This window comes from Populus trichocarpa, chromosome 6 (assembly GCF_000002775.5).
Source record: "Populus trichocarpa isolate Nisqually-1 chromosome 6, P.trichocarpa_v4.1, whole genome shotgun sequence".
In the NCBI taxonomy this organism is placed as follows: Eukaryota; Viridiplantae; Streptophyta; class Magnoliopsida; order Malpighiales; family Salicaceae; genus Populus; species Populus trichocarpa.
The window spans coordinates 101,269-129,104 of NC_037290.2; the positions used below are offsets into that span (position 1 = coordinate 101,269).

The window sequence follows — 27,836 nt, forward strand, 5'->3', positions numbered from 1 at the left end:
ACTAAAAATAACTTTAATAAAGTTTCTATAATATGTATTTTCATTTAGTTTTTTACAAGTAAAAGAAAAATAAAAATAAGTTTTTTGAACCCAATAACTGTAACCCCACAATAGTTGGAATTAAAATTGATAGAAGACACATCATCCATCTTATTAAAAAAAAAAACATTTAGATGGTAATTTAGTGATAAAAACTTGAGATCACAACCCCAATCTTACAAGCTCATGCGCATTACCCTAACAACGCAGACGGAAAAAAAAAAAAAACACGCATAGAATTAAAGGTTATCTCCTTTTAAAAATCTTTACCTAGAATGCACCTGTCCTCTACATATGCATGCCTCGCATTCGTGCACATAACTCTGCTGTCCCATCCATGGATAAATAAATCTAGTGCAGTTGGGCAAGAAAAGAAGAAACACACCAGCTCCCATAAACTGATAATTAATTAATATATCTTCTCTTATCATGCATGCATGCAATATGCATACATCAGCCGACATATGTATATATACATATACACACACTGCTAGGAGTATTTAGCGAAAGTAGAAAGTAGTAGTGTCGGCACAACGGATAGCCATGGAAGCAACTAGCTAGCAAGCTCGGGTACGAGTAGAAGAGTAGAACCTACTGGGGACCCCTCCCTCCCTCATCATTATCATTAATTATTATGCTTTCGTTTTTTTCTTGTTGCAAAATGTGACTCCATCTCCTCCATAATTAAGCACTTCCTACACTTTAACTCCCCGTGAAGTAATCAACGAACAAGGAAACTAGTTATGTTGTATTAAATACAACAGTGCTCCCTGAAATCAATGAATAATGATGATTGATGACATGCATAGGTTTTGTAATTGACATAAAGCAAGTACTCCAGTAGCTCGATCGGCTTACTGAATTATTCACGCAGAAACATGGCATGTGGTGAGCCCATTTCTATATATTTCAGATCAGTGCATGATCATCATCGATCAGGTGCACCTCAGCAAAGGAAAATCTTATTCTTGATTCCCAAAGGAATTATAGGGGATTACCAGAGAATGGAAAAAGACAAGAACACGGTCACCTTCAGCTGCCACGACACAAATCGCAACATAACTAATGTTGGAGCATGAGTTCTAATAATGCAAATAAAAGAAAAATATAGTGTTAGCTAAGCTAGGCCCGCGGGGCACCTTTGTTTTGGCGCAGGGAGCTCCAGAAAATTCAGCGGCGGGTGTTGTAACTGTGATGGAGATCAGATGAGGAGAATATCGTGCCCTCGAAGCACCATATTGCATTCCTCCTTAGCTTTTGATCAGATCATGCATGCTGCTGCCTTCTTCTTTTAGCCAGGGGAAATCAAATACCCACAATGCGAAACAGCTGTCTCCTGATATTTCATAGCTCTTGTTTGTCACGACTCAAATTTGAGCACGTGACCGGCACATAGATCAAGGAATTATATATAGTACTTAGTTGATTGTTTAGAGTTTGGGGAAACATAGGGAAAGAAGAAGGAAAATAAAACAATGAAGAAGTGAAAGTGTGCGAAGAGGTGGCTGCACGCGCGCGTATTATTATTATAAATTATAAATAAAGCTAAAAGATGCGGTAAATACAATGTTTCTATAATGTTATAAGAATAATAATCTTTTGTATTTTGATTATTTTTAATTTAATCTTTATAAGGTGTGTTTATGAAGATTTAGAATAGATAATTTATTTTAATTTATCCTTTATGGTTATTGCAATATTAAAAAAATATCTCAGCAACAGGTTAGTATCGGAAAATATCTTAGCATCGCAATATGGTCTATTTAAAAAATAATAATTTAGTTAAATAAAAAATATATTTTTTAAAAAATAAGGATATTAAACTTTGTGAAGTTAATAATTTGCTTTGTAAGTTTGACGAGATAACCCTAATTGCCACTGTTTGCGGGTTTAGCGAGGTACTTTTTTTCTTTTTCTAATTGAACTCGATTATGTGATCATCTAATTTTTTTTATCATATAGTTAAAAAATAATTTTGGAAAAAAACATGTTATTAAATTTCAGAAAGTCCGTAGGCCCGTTGATGTGTAAGAAGAGTTTAACTTTTTTTTTTATAATTTTTTTTTCAATTTCATTCTTTGATACATTGATTAAGAATTGAGTTTCATAATTTATTTTATTTTGTTTTCTATAAGGTTATCAGAATTTTTTAAAAAAATCTTAGTATTGGTTTAACGCTCAATTTTACGATCATCTAATTTTGTTATCATATAGTTAAATAAACAATAGTTTAGGAAAAAAAAAAAACACAAGTTGTTAATCTCAATGGAGTCCATTATCCAGTTTGCGGGTTTGGCGTGTTAACTTGAGTTATCCAATTCATGAGTTTAGTGGGTTTACCCATCAAACCTGATTTTTTTTTTAGTTTCTGGTCCTTTAATTTTTTTTTTTATTTCACTCTTATTCAATATTAGATTGGTTGAGAAATGAAATTTATGGTTTATTTTTTTCTACTTTCTATAGGGTTATCATGATTTCGAATAAATATCTTTTAGCGTTGATGCTCAATTTTGAAAGCATATAATGTTATCATAAAATTAAATAAAAATAATTTATAAAAATAAAAAAGTTATTAAACCTTTTGAAGTCTATGACTCAAGTTGTAGGGTGACCGAGGTCGATCCAATCTGACATCGTCTCAATATAAAAAAAATAGTCGTCGTAAAGTTTTTTTAAAAAGTTATGCTATGTTTTTACCGGTTATTCAAATTATCTTTGAACCTATTAAATTGAATAATTTACTTTAGATCAGCTCTCATGCGGTTTAATCGAAACTCGAGCTAGGTAAAGAGCTGGATTGGTCGGTTTCAAGATCGAATTATTTGATTGGATTTAATAATATTGTCAAAACAATCTTCACACTCAACATTTTTTATAAGTCTAGAAAAAAATAATTTGACCCGCAGTGAAGCCCGAACAAATATACTAGAATATACAAATACTTGTGCCAAACTTATGGGCTAATAATAATCAGCTTAACTCATGGTCTAAGACTTACAAAATAAAAAATTATGTTAAAATAACTTCATTCTCGAATTCAACTCATGTACGTACTAGCTTTTTCAAACATCTATGAATATTTTCGACACATATCTTCCTCTAATTCCCAAGTTACTTCTTTATTAGAGTGACCTCTCCAAATCACTTTTACCTATAAAATCTCTTTATAACAAAGTTTTTGCACTTGACCATCCATAATCCTTTCAGTTTGAACTTTGTAAGACATGTCATGTTACGAATAGTTATTCGATTCAGCTATTCATAATCAATACAAAGTTGCAAAGAACCATCTTTTTCTTCACAAACAACACTGATGCATCCTAAAAAGAAACACTAGGACAAATAAAATTTCTATCAATCAAATCCTGAAATTTACCTTTCAATTCATTTAATTATGATGGTGCCATAGATATGTAGGTTCAATGTGCATGGGGAACTAAATCAATACAAAATTGAATCTTTACAACAGGTGCCAAACCAGGCAAATCATCAGGAAATACATCTAAGAACTCTCTAACTTCAAGAACTTGATCCAGTTAGGGATTTCTTTTCTAACATATTGTACATAAGCTAAATAACATTGAAATCTTTTCCTCACCATTCATCTAGCTAGTAATTGCTAAAACCATGTTGAAAAGAAAACTCTGGTTCCTTAATTTGGAATCCTGAATGTCAATGTTTTACCCCCAACAATCCAAGGAAACATGCATGAGGTTGAGCTAACCAGTGTATTCTCAATATTATATCAAAATCTAGCATCTCTAATTAATAAATTAAATATGCTAGTAACTCATTACCATATACCATAACGTAACAAGAAGAATACACAAACTCCACTGATGTAACCATATTATTCGATAGTTTCACTCACATTTAACTAGTGTTTTGCCTATTGTTTTATGTATAAAATGTCTTGATATTCTTTGTTTTATGTTTTGAAGGCACCTTTAGATGAAAGATGCAAAAAGGAGTAAATTGGAGGCAATTGGCAGATTTGACCCTCAGTCGATGTTTTGTGCAGAGCATGAGCTCTAAAAGTCGAAACGAAGTGATTCCAGTGGCATTAGAAAGCTAACATCCATACCTTTCTGGAAATCTAAGTCAAGAAAAATAAAAATACAAAGAGCATGGAAATCACATCCTTCAAAGTCAAAACTCGCATTCTGCCAGTGTTGACCTTTGTCCATTCAAAATTCAATATCTGGAGCTGTAGATATCCAATTGATGCAAACTCAATTGTTTTGGATTCTTGCCTCAAATGCCTACAAACGCTCAAAATGTCAGCCAAAAACGATGTCATATGAGGGAGATATGATTTTGCAAAGATGACAACTGAATTCTGCCAGCAAACAGGTTTCGTGAAGAAACGAATCCAAATTACATCCCGAAGCATCAAAACCGGCATCCAAGTTTTAATTTCAGCAATTTAGCTCCTCAAGTAAATCAATCCAGAAGGTCAAGGAAGGCAGCCACCAACCTCAAACCACCAACCTCAAACCACCAACCACAAACCAGCCACCAGCCACCAGCTGCCTTCACACTACCACCATCTCTTGATGTTCACACTTGAACTTTGATTTTTCTTACTTACAATTTGTGTATAAATAGGCAGCTAAGTTCATGATATTAAGAGAGCCAAGAGAGAGGGAGAGGGAGTGCAGTAGAATCAAAGAAAGAAGGGTGGCAGCCATAAGAGAAGAAACACAAACTCTCCCCTCTACAACCCAGAAACATGTATTCTTTCATCTTTAGGAGTAGTTGTTCAATAGATATGCAAGGCTAAACTCATTTTCTTGGTTGCAAGGACGCAAACACCTTCAGATTTCAAGAACTGTGAGATTTATTCTTCCATTTATTTTTGGTTTGTATTATGGATGAGTATGTTTGTTTTCCTATGCATATTTCGTATGATTGTTTATCTTAATTGCTAGAGCGGACTCTAAGTTATTATTGTGAACAATCTATTGCTAAGTTTGATATCAAAACCGGAGTTGTGATATATAAACTTGTGAAGCAACTAAGCTTGGTAATTGTAGCGGAACTACGTTATTAAACTTAGGGAGAACATTCGATCAAAGCAACACAAGCTGACAACTTGGTTGTTAAGATTAATGAATTTATCTAGATCTTAAGGCTGCCATTGGATTAAATCATTAGTGCGGACACTGTGATTATTTGTTGGTTAGGGTTAGTTATACGGCGGATCCGTTAATTAACCAATGTTAAGAAAAGATAAAAAATTCAGAATATAAGCTGAAGTTTTGTTTCAAGGATCGGTTCTGATTTCTGTAGGTGAATGTGTGCTTGCAACCAAGGTTTGTTTTCTTGATATATTTCAGTTTCAAATGATTTTGTTTGTTAGTTTAATTTCTACCATAGTTTAGATCATTGCAAATCAAACCCCCCCAATTACATAACGTATAACATAAAAATCTGAACTAAAACTTCCTCGTGGGATCGACCCCTTGCTTGCTCTATACTATCTTGTGTGTTTTAAGCTAGGGTAATTAATTTGTGCGACCGCGACATCGCAACAAATTTTGGCGCCGTTGCCGGGGAAGTAATTTTAGTTAATTCTTGTGCTGTTATTTTTATTTGCTGTGATTGTTATTTATTTTTTCTAAAACAAAAAAAAAGAGACAAAATTTTTGCTTGCGGCGGTACTGTTCACTTACGGCAACGGTACTGTTCAAAACATATTTTTTGGTGGAATTAGGTATCGGCCTTTTGTTTCCTGAAGTGAAACAACGTTCTGAACAGGACTAGTGGTACACCACTAACCCCACCCTATCGAGGCCAAATTCCGCTGTTTTCTAGTGTTTTTAGGCAGTTTTAGTTTTCTACCGTAGGATTTTTGTACAATTTGCATTGTTTTCAATCTCTTGTGTGATTGGTTTATTTTGAGTTTTCTTGAAGATTTATGCCTGTAACCCGTTCTACTAATCAAATTCAAGTGCAGTTGGATCTTGAAATAGAAAACACTTTACGCAGGTTACGAAAGGAAGCTCGCCTCAACACCATGGCTGTTGCACGACAACAAACACTCAAGGAGCTTGCTGCTCCTAACGTGGAAAATCAGCCACTGTGCATAAACATCGACAATAATGTAAACTTTGAGCTCAAATCTGGTTTTATACATTTGCTACCAACATTCAATGGTCTTGCAGGAGAAGATCCCCATACTCATCTCAAGGAGTTTCATATGGTTTGCATTGGCATGAAACCGAATGGAGTTGACGAAGAACATGTTAAGTTGAAAGCTTTCCCTTTCTCTTTAAAAGGGGCAGCAAAGGCATGGCTTTTCTCCATTCTCCCAGGTTCAATAGGAACTTGGAATGCCATGAAGAAGATTTTCCTTTAGAAGTATTTCCCAGCATCTCGAGTTGCCAACATAAGGAAAGAAATATGTGGGATTCGGCAATCTCATGGAGAGACAGTCTCCGAATATTGGGAAAGATTTGAGCAACTCTGCATTCAATGTCCTCATCATCAAATACCCGATCAGCTGCTCATTCAATATTTCTATGAAGGATTGATGCCTACTGACCGTAGTATCATTGATGCTGCAAGTGGAGGTGCATTGGTGGATAAGACACCCGAGGCTGCACGCCAATTGATCTCAAACATGGCAGCCAACTCAAAACAGTTTGGCACTCGTGGGGATTTCTCAAACAAACGAGTAAATGAGGTAAGTGTTTCTAACCTTGAAAATAAAGTTAATGATCTTACTTCTCTTGTGCGTTCTTTGGCTTGTGGAAATGTACAGCAGGTAAAAGTTTGTAGCATATGTTCCTTACAAGGACATGCCTCAGATATGTGCCCAACAATGCAAGAAGATTACATTGAACAGGCTAATGCAGTTGATGGAGCATTCAATGGACAACCCCAACGTAAATATGATCCCTTTTCCAACACATACAATCCCGGATGGAGAGATCATCCCAACTTACGTTATGGGAACCCACCTCAACAAGGCAATCAAGGCCGACAGTTCCATCCCCATGGATTTCAATCCCAACAGAATTATCAAGCAAGACAACCCCCTCCTCCATTCACAAACTCCAATGTTATGGGGTCGTCATCCAATGATGATCTTCGTGAGATGATGAAAACTTTGGCTTCTAACACTGTGACCTTACAACAAAATGTCATGTCTTTTCAACAGGAAACAAGGTCAAGTATTCACAACTTGAAAAAGCAAATGGGGCAAGTAGCTTCAAGTGTGGGGAAATTGGAAGCACAAATGAATGGAAAATTGCCCTCCCAAACATTGAATCCAATAGAGAATGTTAGTGCGATCATGCTGCGAAGTGGAAAAGAACTTGAAAGACAAAGGTCAAAACAACTTGAGATGGAGGAAGAAGAAGAGATAGAAACCGAATTGAGTACAAAGAAGAAACATCCTTCTCCTTCCCAACCTGAAATAACGACCAACACTCCAAAGGTAATTCCTCAATCAATGAATTCCAATTTTAAAACAATTCCACCCTTTCCTGTGAGTTCTTCTAGGTCAAAAAAAGAGGACAAAGAAAAAGAGATTTTAGAGGTTTTCAAGAAAGTGGAACTCAACATTCCTTTGCTTGATGCTATCAAGCAAATTCCGAAGTATGCCAAATTCTTGAAGGAGTTTTGTACTACCAAGAGAGCTTTCAAACTGAAAGGTCACGAAATGGTAAGTATGGGTGAAGTTGTATTTGCTGTTGTTCAAAAGAATATGCCTTCGAAGCAAAAAGACCTAGGTGCGTTTACTATCCCATGTTTTATTGGTAATGCTAGTTTTAACAGGGCCTTATGTGATTTAGGTGCATCCATTAGTGTTATGCCTAAACAAGTTTATGATTCTCTTAGTCTTGAGCCTTTGAATAAAACTAGTATTGTAATACAACTTGCGGATCGTAGTTTTGTTTATCCACTTGGTATGATTGAAGATGTCCTAATCAAGATTGATAGTTTGGTTATTCCATGCGACTTTTATATTCTTGATATGGAACATGATTCTTGTGATTCATCAAACAACACTCCTATATTATTTGGGAGACCATTCTTGAAAACTGCCAATACAAAGATTGATTGTGGTAAGGATACTTTGTCTATGGAAGTAGGAGATGAAAAGATTGAATTTAATTTTCATGATGCAATGAAATATCCTTATAGCAATGCTTATTCTATCACATGTTCTGACCAAGTTGATAAGTGTGTGCAACAAGTTTGTAGATTAAGCGTAGCTTTGAGCTATGGCTATGATTTTACCGAGATAAAAGAGATGGAGAGGCATATATGTGTTCCCCAAAGCGTGTACCAATCAGCATTGGCTTTGCAAGCTTTGCAAACTATCCTCCATGATGTAGGAGTCATTCTCTCCATCACGGACAGTGAATGGGTGGCGTCTATCCTTTTGGTACCCAAAAAGACTGGAACCATGTTGGACGAGATTCGAAATGATGCTTATGAGAATGCAAGGATTTACAAAGAAAAGACTAAGCGTCTTCATTATCGAATGCTTACAAGAAAAGAGTTTCATGTTGGAGACAAACTTCTTTATCATTCGCGTTTGAAACTTTTTCCTGGAAAGTTACGCTCTCGTTGGATTGGACCATTTGTTGTTTCTAATGTTTTTCCTTATGGTGCAGTTGAAATTACAAGTTTAGAAACCAATAAAGTACTCAAGGTCAATGGGCATCGCTTGAAACCTTTCTATGAAAGTTGGACGGTAGAACTCACTGCTTCTGTGGAGTTAGCTGAACCAATCTATGAAGAATGAGCATGCAGCATGTCGAGCCAATGACATAAAACAAAAGCGCTTACTGGGAGGCAACCCAGCACAAAAAAAAAAAAAAACAGATTTGCTTTCTTTTTTTTTTCCTTATCTTTTATTTTTCGCATTTTACTTTATTTTTGTCATTCTCCTATATTCCTTTTCTTTTATTTCAACATTGAGGACAATGTTGTGTTTTAAGTGTGGGGGTATTGGGAGAATTTTGGTTTTCTTATTTTTGTTTTCTTTGTTGTCCTTAAAAAAAATAAAATTATGTTTGATCTTTAGAACTCCCATTGATTTTTGAGAATACGAGTATTATGTATGAGAATTAGTTGAGATAGATGAAGATATAAATCAAATGAATGAGTGTGCATGCCAATTTTAAGATTTAATTGTTTTAGGGATTGACCTTGAGAATATGTCATGTTGACTTTATAGTGTTATACCAATGCAAGCTTTTGAGCCTTCAACATTATATTCTTTGATTGTGCATTCTTTCAATGATAAGTATCTCCAGAACTTGCTTCATATCTTGTTGAGATTACATTCACATTACATGTGTACATGAAGATGATAAAGGCATTAGGAATTTTAACCACTTGAACCAAAAAGCCAACCTAAAGCATATTATCCTTAGTAAACCCCTTTTGAGCTTGTTTATTTTTCTTTGCTTTAACCATGTGTAAACCTGAACTTCTTATATGTTTTCCTTTTCCCCTGGCCAAGGATTAGTAGAGCATATACTTGTGATATCTCATGGAATTATGGTTGGAAATAATGTGAAAAGAAAGAAGAAGTGATGCTTGATGAAAAGATGGGCAAAGTTGCAAAAGGTGAAAAAAAAACAAAAAAACAAAAAAGAAAAGAAAAGAAAAGAAAAAAAAGTATTCCTTTATGTTTTTAAGGTTTTATGTTGAAAGAGCTTGAAATCAAAAGAAGTTAAGCATTGGTGATTAAAGATGAAAAATTTATGTGCTTTAATTGAATATCTTGTTTGAAATATCATTTTTCAGAATGCTCTACTTTCTTTGGTTTGAACCTTTCCTTTTACTTTCTTTTTCCTCACCTTACCCCTAGCCTCATTACAACCGGAAAATAAGACCTTTTGATTCATGCATTGCTTGTAATATGTTAGTAATGGAGATGAGATTGAAGAGCAAGCTTATGGTAGATTATATTCATTGATTGAATTTGAGAGATTTAAACACATAAGCCCTAAACACGTGAGTGTTGGAGTGTATATCAATGAGAGGACCTATCACTTTGGCATGGCATAGATTTCATTTAAATCCTGACAATTAATTGAGCTTTGAAGTTTGCATGTAAATGAATTCAAGAAAATTTATACTCTGTATCCTTCTTGATTGTATTCTTGTTTATAATGCATATATTCTTGGACATTGATGGGAGATTAAGAGATTGATCATAGTTATTTTCAATTTGATTTTATCTATCCTTTCTCGAGGACGAGCAAGAGCTAAGTGTGGGGGTATTTGATGTAATCATATTATTCGATAGTTTCACTCACATTTAACTAGTGTTTTGCCTATTGTTTTATGTATAAAATGCCTTGATGTTCTTTGTTTTATGTTTTGAAGGCACCTTTAGATGAAAGATGCAAAAAGGAGTAAATTGGAGGCAATTGGCAGATTTGACCCTCAGTCGATGTTTTGTGCAGAGCGTGAGTTCTAAAAGTCGAAACGAAGTGATTCCAGTGGCATTAGAAAGCTAACATCCATACCTTTCTGGAAATCTAAGTCAAGAAAAATAAAAATACAAAGAGCATGGAAATCACATCCTTCAAAGTCAAAACTCGCATTCTGCCAGTGTTGACCTTTGTCCATTCAAAATTCAATATCTGGAGCTGTAGATATCCAATTGATGCAAACTAAATTTTTTTGGATTCCTGACTCAAATGCCTACAAACGCTCCAAATTTCAGCCAAAAACAATGTCATATAAGGGAGATATGATTTTACAAAGATGACAACTGAATTCTGCCAGCAAACAGGTTTCGTGAAGAAACGAATCCAAATTACATCCCGAAGCATCAAAACTGACATCCAAGTTTTAATTTCAGCAATTTAGCTCCTCAAGTAAATCAATCCAGAAGGTCAAGGAAGGCATCCACCAACCTCAAGCCACCAACCTCAAATTAAAACTTTGTGGTTGGTGGTTTGAGGTTGGTGGCTTGAGGTTGGTGGCTGCCTTCCTTGACCTTCTGGATTGATTTACTTGAGGAGCTAAATTGCTGAAATTAAAACTTGGATGTCGGTTTTGATGCTTCGGGATGTAATTTGGATTCGTTTCTTCACGAAACCTGTTTGCTGGCAGAATTCAGTTGTCATCTTTGCAAAATCATATCTCCCTCATCTGACATCGTTTTTGGCTGAAATTGTGAGCGTTTGTAGGCATTTGAGGCAAGAATCCAAAACAATTGAGTTTGCATCAATTGGATATCTACAACTCCAGATATTGAATTTTGAATGGACAAAGGTCAACACTGGCAGAATGCGAGTTTTGACTTTGAAGGATGTGATTTCCATGCTCTTTGTATTTTTATTTTTCTTGACTTAGATTTCCAGAAAGGTATGGATGTTAGCTTTCTAATGCCACTGGAATCACTTCGTTTCGACTTTTAGAGCTCACGCTCTGCACAAAACATCGACTGAGGGTCAAATCTGCCAATTGCCTCCAATTTACTCCTTTTTGCATCTGTCATCTAAAGGTGCCTTCAAAACATAAAACAAAGAACATCAAGGCATTTTATACATAAAACAATAGGCAAAACACTAGTTAAATGTGAGTGAAACTATCGAATAATATGGTTACATCAAATACCCCCACACTTAGCTCTTGCTCGTCCTCGAGAAAGGATAGATAAAATCAAATTGAAAATAACTATGATCAATCTCTTAATCTCCCATCAATGTCCAAGAATATATGCATTATAAACAAGAATACAATCAAGAAGGATACAGAGTATAAATTTTCTTGAATTCATTTACATGCAAACTTCAAAGCTCAATTAATTGTCAGGATTTAAATGAAATCTATGCCATGCCAAAGTGATAGGTCCTCTCATTGATATACACTCCAACACTCACGTGTTTAGGGCTTATGTGTTTAAATCTCTCAAATTCAATCAATGAATATAATCTACCATAAGCTTGCTCTTCAATCTCATCTCCATTACTAACATATTACAAGCAATGCATGAATCAAAAGGTCTTATTTTCCGGTTGTAATGGGGCTAGGGGTAAGGTGAGGAAAAAGAAAGTAAAAGGAAAGGTTCAAACCAAAGAAAGTAGAGCATTCTGAAAAATGATATTTCAAACAAGATATTCAATTAAAGCACATAAATTTTTCATCTTTAATCACCAATGCTTAACTTCTTTTGATTTCAAGCTCTTTCAACATAAAACTTTAAGAACATAAAGGAATACTTTCTTTTCTTTTCTTTTCTTTTCTTTTTCTTGTTTTTCACCTTTGGCAACTTTGTCCATCTTTTGATCAAGCATCACTTCTTCTTTCTTTTCACATTATTTCCAACCATAATTCCATGAGATATCACAAGTATATGCTCTACTAATCCTTGGCCAGGGGAAAAGGAAAACATATAAAAAGTTAAGGCTTATACATGGATAAAGCAAAGAAAAGATAAACAAGCTCAAAAGGGGTTTACTAAGGACAATTTGTTTTAGGTTGGCTTTTTGGTTTAAGTGGTTAAAATTCCTAATGCCTTTATCATCTTCATGTACACATGTAATGTGAATGTAATCTCAACAAGATATGAAGCAAGTTCTAGAGATATATATCATTGAAAGAATGCACAATCAAAAAAATATAATGTTGAAGGCTCAAAAGCTTGCATTGATATAACACTATAAAGTCAACATGGCATATTCTCAAAGTCAATCCCTAAAACAATTAAATCTTAAAATTGGCATGCACACTCATTCATTTGATTTATATCTTCTTCTATCTCAACTAATTCTCATACATAATACTTGTATTCTCAAAAATCAATAGGAGTTCTAAAGATCAAACATAATTTTATTTTTTTAAAATAACAAAGAAAACTTTTTTTTTTTAAATAACAAAGAAAACCAAAGTTAACAAAGAAAACCAAAGTTCTCTTAATACCCCCACACTTAAAACACAACATTGTCCTCAATGTTGAAATAAAAGAAAAGGAATATAGGAGAATGACAAAAATAAAGTAAAATGCGAAAAATAAAAGATAAGGGAAAAAAGAAAGCAAATCTGATTTTTTTTTGTGCTGGGTTGCCTCCCAGTAAGCGCTTTTGTTTTATGTCATTGGCTCGACATGCTGCATGGTCATTCTTCATAGATTGGTTCAGCTAACTCCACAGAAGCGGTGAGTTCTGCCGTCCAACTATCATAGAAAGGTTTCAAGCGATGCCCATTGACCTTGAGTACTTTGTTGGTTTCTAAACTTGTAATTTCAACTGCACCATAAGGAAAAACATTAGAAACAACAAATGGTCCAATCCAATAAGCGCGTAATTTTCCAGGAAAAAGTTTCAAACGCGAATGATAAAGGACTTTGTCTCCAACATGAAACTCCTTTCTTGTAATCATTCGGTCATGAAGACTATTAGTCTTTTCTTTGTAAATCCTTGCATTCTCATAAGCATCATTCTGTATCTCTTTAAACGTGGTTCCAGTCTTTTTAGGTACCAAAAGGATAGACGCCACCCATTCACTGTCTGTGATGGAGAGAATGACTTTTGCATCATGGGGGACAGTTTGAAAAGCTTGCAAAGCCAATGCTGATTGGTACACGCTTTGGGGAACACATATGTGCCTCTCCACCTCTTCTATCTTGGTAAAATTATAGCCATAGCTCAAAGCTACGCTTAATCCATCCTTACTATCAAAATCACAAAATTGTTGCACACACTTATCAACTTGGTCATAACATGTGATAGAATAAACATTGCTATAAGGATATGTCATTGCATCATGAAAATTAAATTCAATTTTTTCATCTCCTAACTCCATAGACAAAGTATCCTTACCACAATCAATCTTTGTATTGGCAGTTTTCAAGAATGGTCTCCCAAACAATATAGGAGTGTTGTTTGATGAATCACAAGAATCATGTTCCATATCAAGAATATAAAAATCACATGGAATAACCAAACTATCAATCTTGACTAGGACATCTTCTATCACACCAAGTGAATAAACAAAACTACGATCCGCAAGTTGTATGACAATACTAGTTTTATTCAAAGGTTCAAGACTAAGAGAATCATAAACATGTTTAGGCATAATACTAATGGATGCACTTAAATCGCACAAGGCCCTTTTGAAACTAGCATTACCAATAACACATGGAATAGTGAACGCACCTGGGTCTTTTTGCTTCAAAGGCATATTCTTTTGAACAATAGCAGATACAACTTCACCCATACTTACCGTTTTGTGACCTTTCAATTTGAAAGCTCTCTTGGTAGTACACAACTCCTTCAAGAATTTGGCATACTTCGGAATTTGCTTGATAGCATCAAGCAAAGGAATGTTGATTTCCACTTTCTTGAAAACCTCTAAAATCTCTTTTTCTTTGTCCTCTTTCTTTGACCTAGAAGAATTCACAGGAAAGGGTGGAATTAGTTGAAAACTAGAATTCATTGAGTGAGGATTTACCTTTAGAGTAATGGTCATTGTTTCAATTTGTGGAGGAGAAGGATGTTTCTTCTTTGTACTCAATTCGGTTTCTATCTCTTCTTCTTCCTCCATCTCAATTTGTTTTGACCTTTATCTTTCAAGTTCTTTTCCACTTCGCAACATGATCGCACTAACATTCTCTATGGGATTCAATGCTTGGGAGGGTAATTTTCCATTCATTTGTGCTTCCAATTTCCCCACACTTGAAGCTACTTGCCCCATTTGCTTTTCCAAGTTGTGAATACTTGACCTTGTTTCCTGTTGAAAAGACATGACATTTTGTTGTAAGGTCACAGTGTTAGAAGCCAAAGTTTTCATCATCTCACGAAGATCATCATTGGATGACGACCCCATAACATTGGAGTTTGTGAATGGAGGAGGGGGTTGTCTTGCTTGATAATTCTGTTGGGATTGAAATCCATGGGGATGGAACTGTCGTCCTTGATTGCTTTGTTGAGGTGGGTTCCCATAGCGTAAGTTGGGATGATCTCTCCATCCAGGATTGTACGTGTTGGAAAAGGGATCATATTTACGTTGGGGTTGTCCATTGAATGCCCCATCAACTGTATTAGCCTGTTCAATGTAATCTTGTTGCATTGTTGGGCACATATCTGAGGCATGTCCTTGTAAGGAACATATGCTACAAACTTTTACCTGCTGTACATTTCCACAAGCCAAAGAACGCACAAGAGAAGTAAGATCATTAACTTTATTTTCAAGGTTAGAAACACTTACCTCATTTACTCGTTTGTTTGAGAAGTCTCCACGAGTGCCAAACTGTTTTGAGTTGGCTGCCATGTTTGAGATCAATTGGCATGCAGCCTCGGGTGTCTTATCTACCAATGCACCTCCACTTGCAGCATCAATGATACTACGGTCAGTAGGCATCAATCCTTCATAGAAATATTGAATGAGTAGCTGGTTAGGTATTTGATGATGAGGACATTGAATGCAGAGTTGCTCAAATCTTTCCCAATATTCGGAGAGTGTCTCTCCATGAGATTGCCGAATCCCACATATTTCTTTCCTTATGTTGGCAACTCGAGATGCTGGGAAGTACTTCTCAAGGAAAATCTTCTTCATGGCATTCCAAGTTCCAATAGATCCTGGGAGAATAGAGAAAAGCCATGCCTTTGCTGCCCCTTTTAAAGAGAAAGGGAAAGCTTTCAACTTAACATGTTCTTCGTCAACTCCATTCGGTTTCATGCCAATGCAAACCATATGAAACTCCTTGAGATGAGTATGAGGATCTTCTCCTGCAAGACCATTGAATGTTGGTAGCAAATGTATAAAACCAGATTTGAGCTCAAAGTTTACATTATTGTCGATGTTTATGCACAGTGGCTGATTTTCCACGTTAGGAGCAGCAAGCTCCTTGAGTGTTTGTTGTAGATATCCAATTGAGCAATAGATTAATTAATTACTATCTTGAGTGCTCCTAACCATAAATTCATCTAAAATAGTAGAAACATAAAATACGCATTCTAACATAATAGGTTGCCTATCAAATTTCATAAAAAAAAATATGAAAATACAAATGAAGACATGGAACCAATGTCAAATAGAACTTGAGCATCAAATGAGCAAATTGAATGTATACCTCATACATCTGTGTTGGATATCTGATCATTCTGCTGAGTAAAAGAGAAAACTCTACCCTGACCACGTCCTGCTATACTTGATATCTACCATAAAATTCCTACTGCCTTGAATAATAGATTGATTGGTTGATTGTGCTTGAGTACATAGGTGGCAAAGATGATCCGGGTTTTAAAGTGGATTGTTGGAGGAGGATATTTCTTAATCATATGCCTAAGGTGAGTTTTATTTATTATCTTTTATTGTTTTATAGTATTATTTATGAGTACTTTTCCTTATAATTAGTTTGTTGGAAAGTTAGGGTTTATGTGAGAATAGTTAATAAGTTATGGGTATGTTGAATTAGTTTATGTATGGATAATTAAATATGCATATGAATATGGATTGAGTTAGATTATGAATAATTATCATGTGGTTTTATTTAATTGAAATACCCTTATGTATTTTGGGTAAAATCTAAGAAATTTGGATATTAGAAAGAAAATAAGGAATTATTGAAAAATTGTATAGAAACAATCATATTAACATTCTGGAAAATCTATTAAGAAGTTGAAGATGGCAGAATTTTAGTTTGGTCATTGAATTCTAAAAAAATAGGATTTTATCTTTAAATATTATAAATAACAATGTTTAAGATAGATTTTGATAAATAATTGAGTTTTATTGTAGTGTATTATCAAAGTTTTATGGTTTCCTTTTGAATTGAAAATTGATGCTATTTTACGATAATATGTGTTTAGATACTTTTGAAGCCCTATATAGTAATGTTGATATGTAATTGATGGATGTTGATGTTTATCCGGTTTAATCACTATTATATATCATGATTAAATAATATCTAATATACATATGATAATAATACTAATATGAAAATAATATATATATATATATATATATATATATATATATATATAAAATAATAATAAATACAAATAGCATTTTGTTTGAATTAGATGTGATTAAATGATTAACTACTCTATCTAAACTATGCAATTTTGATATGTTAATCTAAACTAAATGAATAATACATATTTTAGTATCATTTCCATATTAGTATTTTTTTTCTCAAATGTATATTAGGTATTATTTACCCACAATATATAACAACTATCAAAACTGAGATAAACATTAACATTCACCGATCATATGAGTAGTATGTGGGGCTTTAGAAATACACTAGTTAGATGACCCGCGCGATGCCGCAGGTCAATTTGTTTTTGCATAAAAAATATCAAAAAAAGTTAAGATTTAAAAGTGTTAGGTCTTTCTGCAAAACTATATTCAAGAGTCTTAGGTTTGACTGCAACGTCTGACCCTAGAATAATATTTATAATATTAATAATAACATTAAACTTGCATGACCCAAGTTTAAGTGGGTTTGACTGCAATACCAGACCCAATAACCTTGGATGTGGGTCTGGCTGCAAGGTCGTATCATAAAAGTGTGATAATTAAATAGATTAAGTAAAAAGAAAAAAAACATAGAAAAAAAACCAACATGAAGAAAATAATTAATGAAGAAAAAGAAAAAAAATCCGAATTAACTGGGTTAACTCTTCAAACCAGGTTAACCCGTCAAACATTGGATTTGTGTCGTGAAAGTTTGATAATTAAATAGAAAAAGAAAATTGACGGGTTACCCCAGAATTAACTGGGCTAACCCGTCAAACCCAGGATCCGTGTCATAAAAGTCTAATAATTAAATAGAAAAAATTTAATATTAAGAAAGTAAATTAAAAAAAATAATTAAAAAAGAAAAAAAAAAGAAAAAAGCCAGAAAAAAACTAAAGTCATCAGCTTTTTCACTGTGGACTGCACTGTGCAGTCCACAATAAAATGCTTAAAAAGGAAAAGAAAAGGGAAAAAAACAAAGGCATACCCACGGGTTAATTTTTTTTTCTTGCATAAAAAATATAAAAAAGGCTAAGATCTAAGAGTGTTAGGTCTTTTTGTAAAGATATACCCAAAAGCCTTGGGTTTAACTGCAACGCTTGACCCAAGAGTAATATTTATAATAACAATAATAATATTAAACTTATATGACTCAAGTTTAAGTGAGTCTGACTGTAACACCAGATCCAAGAGCCTTGGATGTGGGTCTGGCTGCAAGATCATGTCATAAAAGTATGATAATTAAATAGATTAACTAAAAAGAAAAAAACAAAGAAAAAAAACCAATAGGAAGAAAAAAACTAATGAAGAAAAAAAATCTGAATTAACTGGGTTAACCCTTCAAATCAGGTTAACCCATCAAACTTAGGATTCATGTCATGAAAGTTTGATAACTAAATAAAAAAAAAGTTGATGGGTTAACCAAGAATTAACTCAGTTAACCCGTGAAACCAGTTAACCCGTGAAACCAGGTTAACCAGTCAAACCCGGGATATGTGTCATGAAAGTCTGATAATTAAATAGAAAGAAATTTAACATTAACAAACTAAATTAAACAAAAAAAATTAATTAAAAAGAAAAAAAAACTTCGGGTTAGCTTGTCGAACCAAGGTAACCCGTTAAACCCGGGATCCATGTCATAAAAGTCTGATAACTAAATAAAAAAATTTAACATTAACAAAAGAAAAAAACAAATAAAAATGGACGGGTTAACCCGTAAAACCAGGTTAACCCGTCAGACCTAGGATATGTGTCATGAAAGTCTGATAACTAAATAGAAAGAAATTTAACATTAACAAATGAAAGTAAACAAAAAAAATTAATTAAAAAGAAAAAAAACAAAAAAAAATGGACGGGTTAATCCAGAATTAACTGGGTTAACCCGTGAAACCAAGTTAACCCGTGAAACCTGAGATATGTGTCATGAAAGTCTGATAACTAAATAGAAAGAAATTTAACATTAACAAACTAAAGTAAATGAAAAAAATTAATTAAAAAGAAAAAAAAATCCGGGTTAACTCGTGAAACCAAGTTAACCTGTTAAACCCGGGATCAATGTCATAAAAGTATGATAACTAAATTAAAAAAATATTAACATGAACAAACTAAATTAAACAAAACAAAATTTATTAAAAGAAAAAAAACAAAGAAAGTAAAAAAAAAAGCTAAAGACATCAAAAGAGAAAAAAATTAAAAAAAAAGAAAAAAAAATAGCTTAAAAAAAACAGTTTAAAAAACAAAAAAAAAACTCAGCCTTTCACTGTAGATTGCTACAGTGAAAGGCTGAGCAGTTTTAGTATATTTCTAAATAAACACATTTTATCGTAAAGTAACATAAATTTCCAATTCAAAATTGAAAACATAGAAGAAGAAAACAAATATTCTCTCTTACTTTTATATTGATCAATCTATCCCTTATATATAAGATAGGAACCCTATATAGAAAAGTAGACTAATTAGAATCCTTACAATTAGGATCCTTTATTAGGAAATAATTAGGCTCTATATTATTTTCTAATTATGTGCTATTTACAACCTGCAACACTCTCCTTCAAGCTGGAGCATAGATATTTATCATGCCCGACTTGTTACAAAGATAATCAACTCGAGCCCCGTTTAGAGCTTTCGTGAAAATATCCCCCAATTGTTCTTCAATCTTCATATACCCTGTGGAAATCAAACCTTGTTGTATTTTCTCACGGATGAAATGACAGTCAATTTCAATTTGCTTAGTTTGTTCATGGACAACAAGATTAAATGCAATATGAAAATCAGCTTGATTATCATACCATAATTTTGTCGGTACTGAAGCCTTGAGGCCTACTTTAGTTAAGAGCTGGTATATCCACATTATTTCACACACAGACTTTGCCATGACTCTATATTCTGATTTTGCGCTCGATCGTGACACAACATTTTGATTCTTACTTTTCCATGAAACCAAATTGCCTCCAACAAAGACATAATAATCTGATGTGGATCTTCTATCTAACTTGGAACCTGCCCAATCTGCATCTGAAAAACATTCAATATAAGTGTGTCCATGATTTTCATACAAGATACCACGTCCAGACGCTCCTTATAAGTAACACAAAATTTGTTTTAAAACTGCCCAATGGTGAACTGTTGGGGATGACATAAACCGACTTACAACATTGATAGAATAAGCAATATCTAGACGAATCACTGTAAGATAATTCAACTTCCCAACCAGTCTTCTATATATCTCTGGATCTTCAAATAATTCACCATCTTTTGTAAGTTGCGAATTAGAAATCATCGAGACACTACATGGTTTCGCCTCCAATTTCCCTATCTCGATTAATAAGTCAAGTACATATTTCCTCTGAGATAGAAAAATACCTCTTTTGCTCCTATTTACTTCAACACCCAAGAAATACTTTATCATCCCTAAATCTTTTGATACCATGAAAACATAGAAGAAGAAAACAAATATTTTCTTACTTTTACATTGATCAATCTATCCATTATATACAAGATAGGAACCCTATATTTGAAAATAAACTAATTAGAATCCCTATAATTAAGACACTATATTAGGAAATAATTAGGCTCTATATTATTTTCTAATTATGTGCTATTTATAACATGCAACAAAAATAAAACCATAAAAACTTGATAATACCATAATAAAACTCAATTATCCATCAAAATCTATCTTATGTTATTCCTTGGATTTTATTCAAAATACATCAAGGTGTTTTAATTAAAAAAAAACCACATAATAATTATTCATAATCTATATCAATTCATGTTCATATGCATATATAATTACCTATACACAAATTAATTCAACAAACCTCTAACTTATCAACTATTCTCAGATAAACCTCAACTTTTCAACAAACTAATTATAAAGAAAAGGACTCATAGACAATTTTATAAAGCAATAAAATATAATAATTAACTTAACTCATGGGCTAAGACTTAAAAAAAAAAAAAAAAAATCACGGGCCTCACATTGTTACTAACACTGTTGTCCTTTTCATGGTTGTTTGATCTCCCTTTAATGTTATTACTTACACTGTGTGCGCGCCTAAGATCAACTTGCATTATTTTTGTACATTTGTTTGAGGAGTCTTTCACCCCTTGATACGGACCAGCCCGCTCGCATCACCTCTTCTCCTTCTCTTCTATGTATGTTCTGTAGAGATGGCCGCATCACAAGACTTTCTACCAAAGGATTTGAAAATCCCATGTATTCTGACATTCGTAGAAGAAACTACTAGTGTTGTGATCACTTTACAGAATCTGATGCATTATCATGGGTTAAAAAAAGGGGATAAAATATGTTCATCATACAAAATTCAAAGAAAAAGCTGAGTCTTCAAATCAAATGAAAGATGCATGTTGAATTGATCATTTATTGGAGTTCCAGAAACTAAGCAACAGCACTCCTAAATCATTTTTTTCTTCTTAAAAGAACATGTTAATACAGTAAAGAACTTGAGAAATAAACAAATCACAGTTCCAATCAAATCATTGTGTCGAGAATTTAAAATTGAACTTTAATCTTTTCTGCTCTTTCTCTATTCTGACTCTCTGTATCTTACCTCTTTGAGGGCTCAAGGAGGGGGACCTCCTGATCTTTTCTGAAATGGGAGTATTTGGTGGTGCTTGGAGTTGTTAGCTAAAGAATATTTTGATGATATGATCAAGCTTTGCTCACACGCCACGCCCTTTTAAGCAACTGTCTTTACCACAATCACAATATACACGCCCTTCTGTCACGCCTTCTACCATCTTTTGTTTCTCTCTCCCTCTATTACAGCTGCAGAAACGGCACAACAATTAAAAAAACGGGTTGCTTCCTCCTTTTGCGTTCCTTTCTCCCTCCCTTCCTTCAAATCTCATCCTTTCGTCTAATCTTTATTTATACTCTATTTTTAGACCCTGGTGCCTGTTGCTTGTTAATTTTTTATGATGCTGCAGGCAGAAATTGAGTCCTGATATGATGCTGGAACATTTCATTTCTGAGGAGAAGTGCACCTTTCTTTTCAAGCAGTGTTCAATCCATCACAAGCACAGCAAAGTTAAATGGACGTACAGAACATTATGCCTGGTAGCAAGTTTAGGATGTTGTTAGAATAATGATTGATACAACCAATAGAACGGCTTAGATAAATTCAACTTAAGAATACTAGATATAATCTATATTTCATTTATTTGTCTCATTTTCTCAAGTTAGATCTACACATGCTTTAATTAGGTTAAGGGAGCCATTGATATTGCTTCTGCACCTGAAATTCGCTGGTCCCAGATAAAGATAATGTTACTCGATCACTTTCTGCAGATTCTCTTGCTGCTCTCTCTCTTTCCCTCTCTACTCTTCTTTTGTTTTGGTCAATCTCTTCTCGCAGATTCTCTTCTTGTGATTCATGTAAGTAAATTCCCTGATCTGTTTCAACTAAGGGTGTTATAGCAGTCCACTTGAACTTTCTTCACGAAGTTTGTCATGGTATCATCATCAAAGAGCAGCTAGGAGTTTGCACTGTTTGAATGAGAACCGTGTTGTGTCTGTGCTCTTGCATTCATTACCCAACACATACTCTTGATGTCTTTCCGCGAGTTCGATCCTATAATTTGCACACAACCCCATCCACCCCCACCTTGCTCTGCCTAGATATGTTATGTGACTTGGATTGTCATAGGAGAATAAATGTTTCCTAGCAGCTCAAGTAATTTCTCCTTACGCTGCCAGTGGAGAACAAATGCCAAGGATTCCTCTTCCTTGTTCGGAGATGAAGAACGTAAATGTCTAGTCTATTCCCATCAAGTTCAAAAGACTAACAACCACATTAATTTATCACTGTACCTTCATAATTCAATAGGTTATTTCTTGACATCCAGCACTACCAGTAGTCCTCACATGAACAGGCGCCATCACAAAAATGATGAAACCGATTGGTATCTCTGACAATGATTTCCCTTTCCACCAGCTTGGACACAAACTTGAATGCTGAATGGCAATCACCACAAATTCTGATATTCTTCTTGATGCGGATTGTGGATCCAGGAGGTGTGTTGAGAAGTGCAAAAGCTAGAGCAAGCTTCTCGCTATGGTACTGCAACTTTGCTTCCCTCTCCTGCTGGTCCATACACAAAAGCACGTGGCTACTGTCTGGAACATAACCAATTTCCTTAATCTTATCACTAATCTGCTCCCACATATTATGGATCTCTCTTCTCTGTGGGTGGGCATCATCATCTGCCACAAACACGTGGACTTCATTCTCCATCTCTACCCAACTACAAGCAGGCTCCTTTTTCACTCCACTTTCTTTCATCATTTTTCTCACTTTAGCAGCATCATTCCATCTACCAGCTAATGCATATATATTATAGAGCAATACATGGGTACCTGGATAGTGAGAATCCAGTTCAAAAATACATTCAGCTGCATAACCACCTAACTCCATATTCTTATGCATCCTACAAGCACCCAGCAACGCTCCCCAGACAGCAGCAGTGGGTTTAATTGGCATTTCACTTATGAATTGTATGGCTCGATCAAGATGTCCAGCTCGACCAAGAAGATCAACCATTGTGACATAATGTGAAATTTGTGGCTCTACATTGTATTTCTTCATCATGTCAAAATAATGACGTCCTTCATCCAAAAGGCCCGCATGGCTACAAGCAGTAAGAACACACAAGAATGTTATATCATTAGGAGCAATTCTAGTCCTCAGCATTTCTTCAAACCTTTGTAAAGCTACCTTCCCAAGTCCATGTTGAGAATATCCAGTAAGCATTGAATTCCAAGAAACAACATCCCGTTTTGCCAACCTATCAAAAACTTTCTTTGCATCCTCAATGCTGCCTGATTTTGCATACATGTCAAGCAAAGTGTTTCCAACAAAAGCTACTAGCTTTTCACCCCATTTTATCATAAGGGCATGAACCCATTTCCCTTGCTCCAATGACCCCATGCTAGCACAAGCACAAAGAACACTAGAATAGGTAAAGTGAGTAGGTTTAACATTCTCCCTCAGCATGTTCGAGAACAAACAAAAAGCCTTGTCTCCTTGACCCTTCCTAGCATAGCCAGCAATCAAAGCATTCCAAGAAACCTCATTTTTGCTCACCATAACATCAAATATCAACTGGGCTTCCTCCAAATGATGGCACCTAGCATACATATCCAAAATAGCACAACTCACATACACATTCGAATCATAACCGTACCTTAAACAAAGCCCATGAAGCTGCCTACCCTGCAAAACATCAGTAGACCCAACCCCAGAAGCCGCCTTCAACAAACTAGCCAAAGTGAACTGATTGGGTTTCAATCCAATCCTTAGCATTTCAGGGAGCAAAAGAAGCGCATCCTGCGGCCTATCATGTTGAGAATACCCAGTAATCAAAGCAGTCCAAGTGACAACATCTCTACTAGACATTTCATCAAACAGTTTACGTGCATAAACCAAATCACCACATTTCGCATACAAGTTGAGAAGGGTGTTTTGCATAACAAGATCGTCTCTGAATCTGGAATTGAGAAGAAGGGCATGAATAATCTTCCCTTCATTGAGTTTGTTCAAATGGGTGCATCTCTTTAGCAACGTGTGACAGATTTCTCTTGCACCTGCATTGTTTTTGCATTGCTGTCGTATAAGCTCCATCAATCATTGATTATTATTACTATACAGGAAATTACACAAGATTCCTAAAGTCCTGTCCTGTCGCATAAGAGTATCGAATCTTGAGTTGCACCTTGGCTGATCACCTAGCTAGGAACCACAGGTCACCCATCTTCGCGAGGGTGTTTGATTTGAAGGTGTGATGGTTTTTTTTTTTAAATACAATATATTTTAAGCACATCTAATCACCCCTCCAAAAACTACAAAAACATGCTTTATACTTAAAAAAAAGCACCTCTCCTCCAAGCACTCAACGAGCACTCACCGAACAAGATGCCCCCATGGGTTCCATCTCATGGATTATATCTCCAAAGCCCCCGCTCTGTCCGGACAATTCCGGACCATACCAAATGCCTCTAGTGGGTCATATTTCTAAAGCTTTGGTCCTTCCAGGCAACTCATCAAACAGGATGACCAGAAGATTTACAATTGATGAGTAATGTCTTTAAAGCTCCAGCCCGTTCAAGCCAAAAAACGGAGCTGTAAAAGAGTTAATCTATCTAAAATTGAGAGAATCTTACCGTGAGACAAAAGTGATAATTGATGTGATATATAATCTGGTTTATTCTACAAAAATCCAAGGTTGGACCTCTTCATGGTTGTCGGTTTTCTTTCTTATGGCCTCATGGACACTTGACCCAACATATAACATTTCCTGACATGTAAAAGAACTCTCACCAAAATTAACCTTTTTTTTTTACACCCTCCTCGTATATTTTACCCATACTTAATAATCAGGGTAGTTTCATCGAGACTTCTCCCAATAATTTAAAAGGGAATTTTAGAAGAGCAGCAAGTTTTTATTGAAATTATTAATGATAAAGCTGATGTGACTTGTTCACTGAAATGGCATCTAGCAAATCCACTGGCAGACGCTTTAAGGCCTCTGTCTCTCTCGAAATATGATTTTGGAATTTGGGAAATGCTTGGAATTTCTGTGTTGTGGTTGCAAAATCAGCAAAACCATAACATAAAGAAAGATAAAACCAGGGTCACACTCTCTCTTTTTTTGGGGTGTAAAGTGTCAGACACTTTTATCATGTTCATCCAACGCTAGGGTGTTTAAAGCTAAGCTTGCGTTTGAAAAGAGGCAGGGATATCCAAAGCACGTGAAATCTCCTCCTAAGTTTGCTAGGTTAGAGATGTCAAGCAATAAGCAAATGGGTACCTCTCCTAGTTTATACCAAACATACAATATAACCCCACTTGCAAAGAACGCACAAAATTTTCATTTCTGGCTGCTTCTTCTGGCTTGTAAAGGAAGAGAAGAGAGGATAAAGCTTCGTTTTGTTTATTTGATGCGGCGTGGTGTGATTTGCGTTTTGTTCTGACGACCCCCTGTAATGCCAAACACATAATAAAACAACAGCAAATCCATAGATATCCATCACAAAAGATAACACATGATGATGTTCTTCCACCAAACCATGTGCTAAAGCCCTCCAAACTGCCAAACCCAAAACTTAGGCGCCCACTGCTTCACTCTCTTGTTTGCGCTTCTTAATTTGCCTCTTTATAACCAATAAGCTCGTCCATTTCCAAATCCAAGTGCCTCAGATATTCTACCTCCTGTTCCATACTCAAAAGCCCTTCAAACTCAAGCTTCTCCTTTTTGGGCCTACTTATAACGTTTCCTGCCATTCAAGAAGTACTTTCAAGCTATACAAAAGAATGTTAGGAAGCGCTTTCTTACCTCCTAAACCCTCCCTCTCCCACTCCTCTCCCAGCCATTTTAGTCCATGGGTTGAATCTCCGATTCGGGCCTTCGTAGTCACAGCATCTGCAGCCACTATCAGTCCAGATTCGGTGAAGGCAAAGTCATCAAGAAATACACTATACGAAATCCTCTGTGTCGACCAAACTGCATCCCAAGCTGAGATCAAGGCTGCATACCGAAGTCTGGCAAAACTTCATCATCCAGACATCACTCCTTCAGATCGTGATGGTCAGGATTTCATAGATATCCACAATGCTTATGCCACCTTATCTGATCCTGCAGCTAGGGCTAGCTATGACTTGTCAATTCGTGCTTCAGCTCCATGTTATCGATTTAGATATTCTACTTCAAACACTTTTCAGGGACATCGACCAACTAGGAGGTGGGAAACTGATCAATGTTGGTAGGCAACCTAGCTTAACTATTTGCTCATAATGTAATTTGTACCATCAACAACGGAATCAAAGCCCTTGCCCACATCTACTTCTTCTTCAAACCCGACCTTTTTTCTCTCTTAATTTTCAGATACAAAAAGGTTCAAATCAGGATTGAAAATTTGTCAAGTAAAACTATGAACAGAAACTTCAAGAGCACTCCATAAATCACATGACATATGTGTCAACTGAAAATTCAGCTCTCTTTGAAACAGTGGCCGTAGACAGAGGGTTATATACATGGAGAATCACTCAAGCATAAAATACTGGTTTTTTTAAAAAAAATTAGCATAGTAACTTAAAATTTTTGACAGAAGTTTAAACAAGCGCGATATAAGGTGTATATTTGAAAACGTGATACAAACTGTGTTTTTAAAAATTTTAATTTTTTATTTGCTTAAAATAATTTTTTTATATATTTTTAAATCGTTTTGATGTGCTGATATTAAAAATAATTTTTAAAAAATAAAAAAGTTTTATTTTAATGCATTTCTAAGCGAAAAACACTTTGAACCGCCACCGCTACCATAATCTCAAACAGGCCCATAATAGTTGTTATATTTTAGAAAAGCAATAATTAAATATGTCGCATTTTAGAATTACGATAACTTTACATTCACACTTTAAAAGTGCGGCATGATGTGATATTTAAACCTATCTTCTGATCGAAGAACACAGACAGATGCATCTCCCCCCCTTTTCTCTCTCAAAACCACTGTTCACAACCTTTTTCTCTCTAGAAACCCTACCAATCACTTGTTTTTTTGCCATTGAAACACTCAAAAATCAAACTCATCTTAGTCTCCAAGCAACCTAGAATGTTTTCCTTATCGAAATCTGCTGCTGCCACCATCGCCATAACCTTTTCTCTGGTCCTACTAGCAAAGTAAACATAATACACTGCTATGAATTTGTGTTTGGTTAGTTGAAATGAAATCATTAATTGTTTAAGGTTGAGATTGAATTTAGAGTTTATTAAATTAAAGATAAATTAGCTATGAATATCATAAATTAGGGTTGATTTGATATAGTTGAATA

General features: G+C 34.9%; 2 protein-coding genes across 7 annotated transcripts; one reads left to right on the forward strand and one right to left on the reverse strand.

Annotated features, from left to right (window-relative positions):
• Positions 1-19,351: 19,351 nt before the first annotated feature.
• Positions 19,352-25,366, reverse strand: LOC7489184 (pentatricopeptide repeat-containing protein At3g24000, mitochondrial). Of its 6 annotated transcripts, XM_052454144.1 has the most exons (5): positions 22,245-25,366; positions 21,558-22,063; positions 20,965-21,255; positions 19,773-19,992; positions 19,352-19,650 (listed from the first exon to the last, which is right to left on the reverse strand). In XM_052454144.1, the coding sequence occupies exon 1, from the start codon at positions 24,627-24,629 to the stop codon at positions 22,857-22,859; it is 1,773 nt and encodes a 590-aa protein (XP_052310104.1). In that variant the 5' UTR covers positions 24,630-25,366; the 3' UTR covers positions 19,352-19,650; positions 19,773-19,992; positions 20,965-21,255; positions 21,558-22,063; positions 22,245-22,856. The 6 variants fall into 6 exon arrangements, with proteins under 6 accessions (XP_052310104.1, XP_052310108.1, XP_052310107.1 ...); XM_052454148.1 differs by having other exon boundaries at positions 19,352-19,992; positions 20,965-21,207; XM_052454147.1 differs by having other exon boundaries at positions 19,352-19,992; positions 21,028-21,255.
• A 654-nt stretch (positions 25,367-26,020) lies between these two features.
• On the forward strand, positions 26,021-26,860 carry LOC7489185 (chaperone protein dnaJ 11, chloroplastic). The gene has a single exon (XM_002307804.4). It carries the CDS (start codon positions 26,319-26,321, stop codon positions 26,769-26,771), a length of 453 nt encoding a protein of 150 aa, XP_002307840.1. The 5' UTR covers positions 26,021-26,318; the 3' UTR covers positions 26,772-26,860.
• Positions 26,861-27,836: the final 976 nt, after the last annotated feature.

What these genes read in the sequence shown, in the direction of transcription:
- LOC7489184 (XM_052454148.1), bottom strand. Translation starts at nt 24,629, where the DNA reads ATGGAGCTTATACGACAGCAATGCAAAAACAATGCAGGTGCAAGAGAA.
- LOC7489185 (XM_002307804.4), top strand. Translation starts at nt 26,319, where the DNA reads ATGTTAGGAAGCGCTTTCTTACCTCCTAAACCCTCCCTCTCCCACTCC.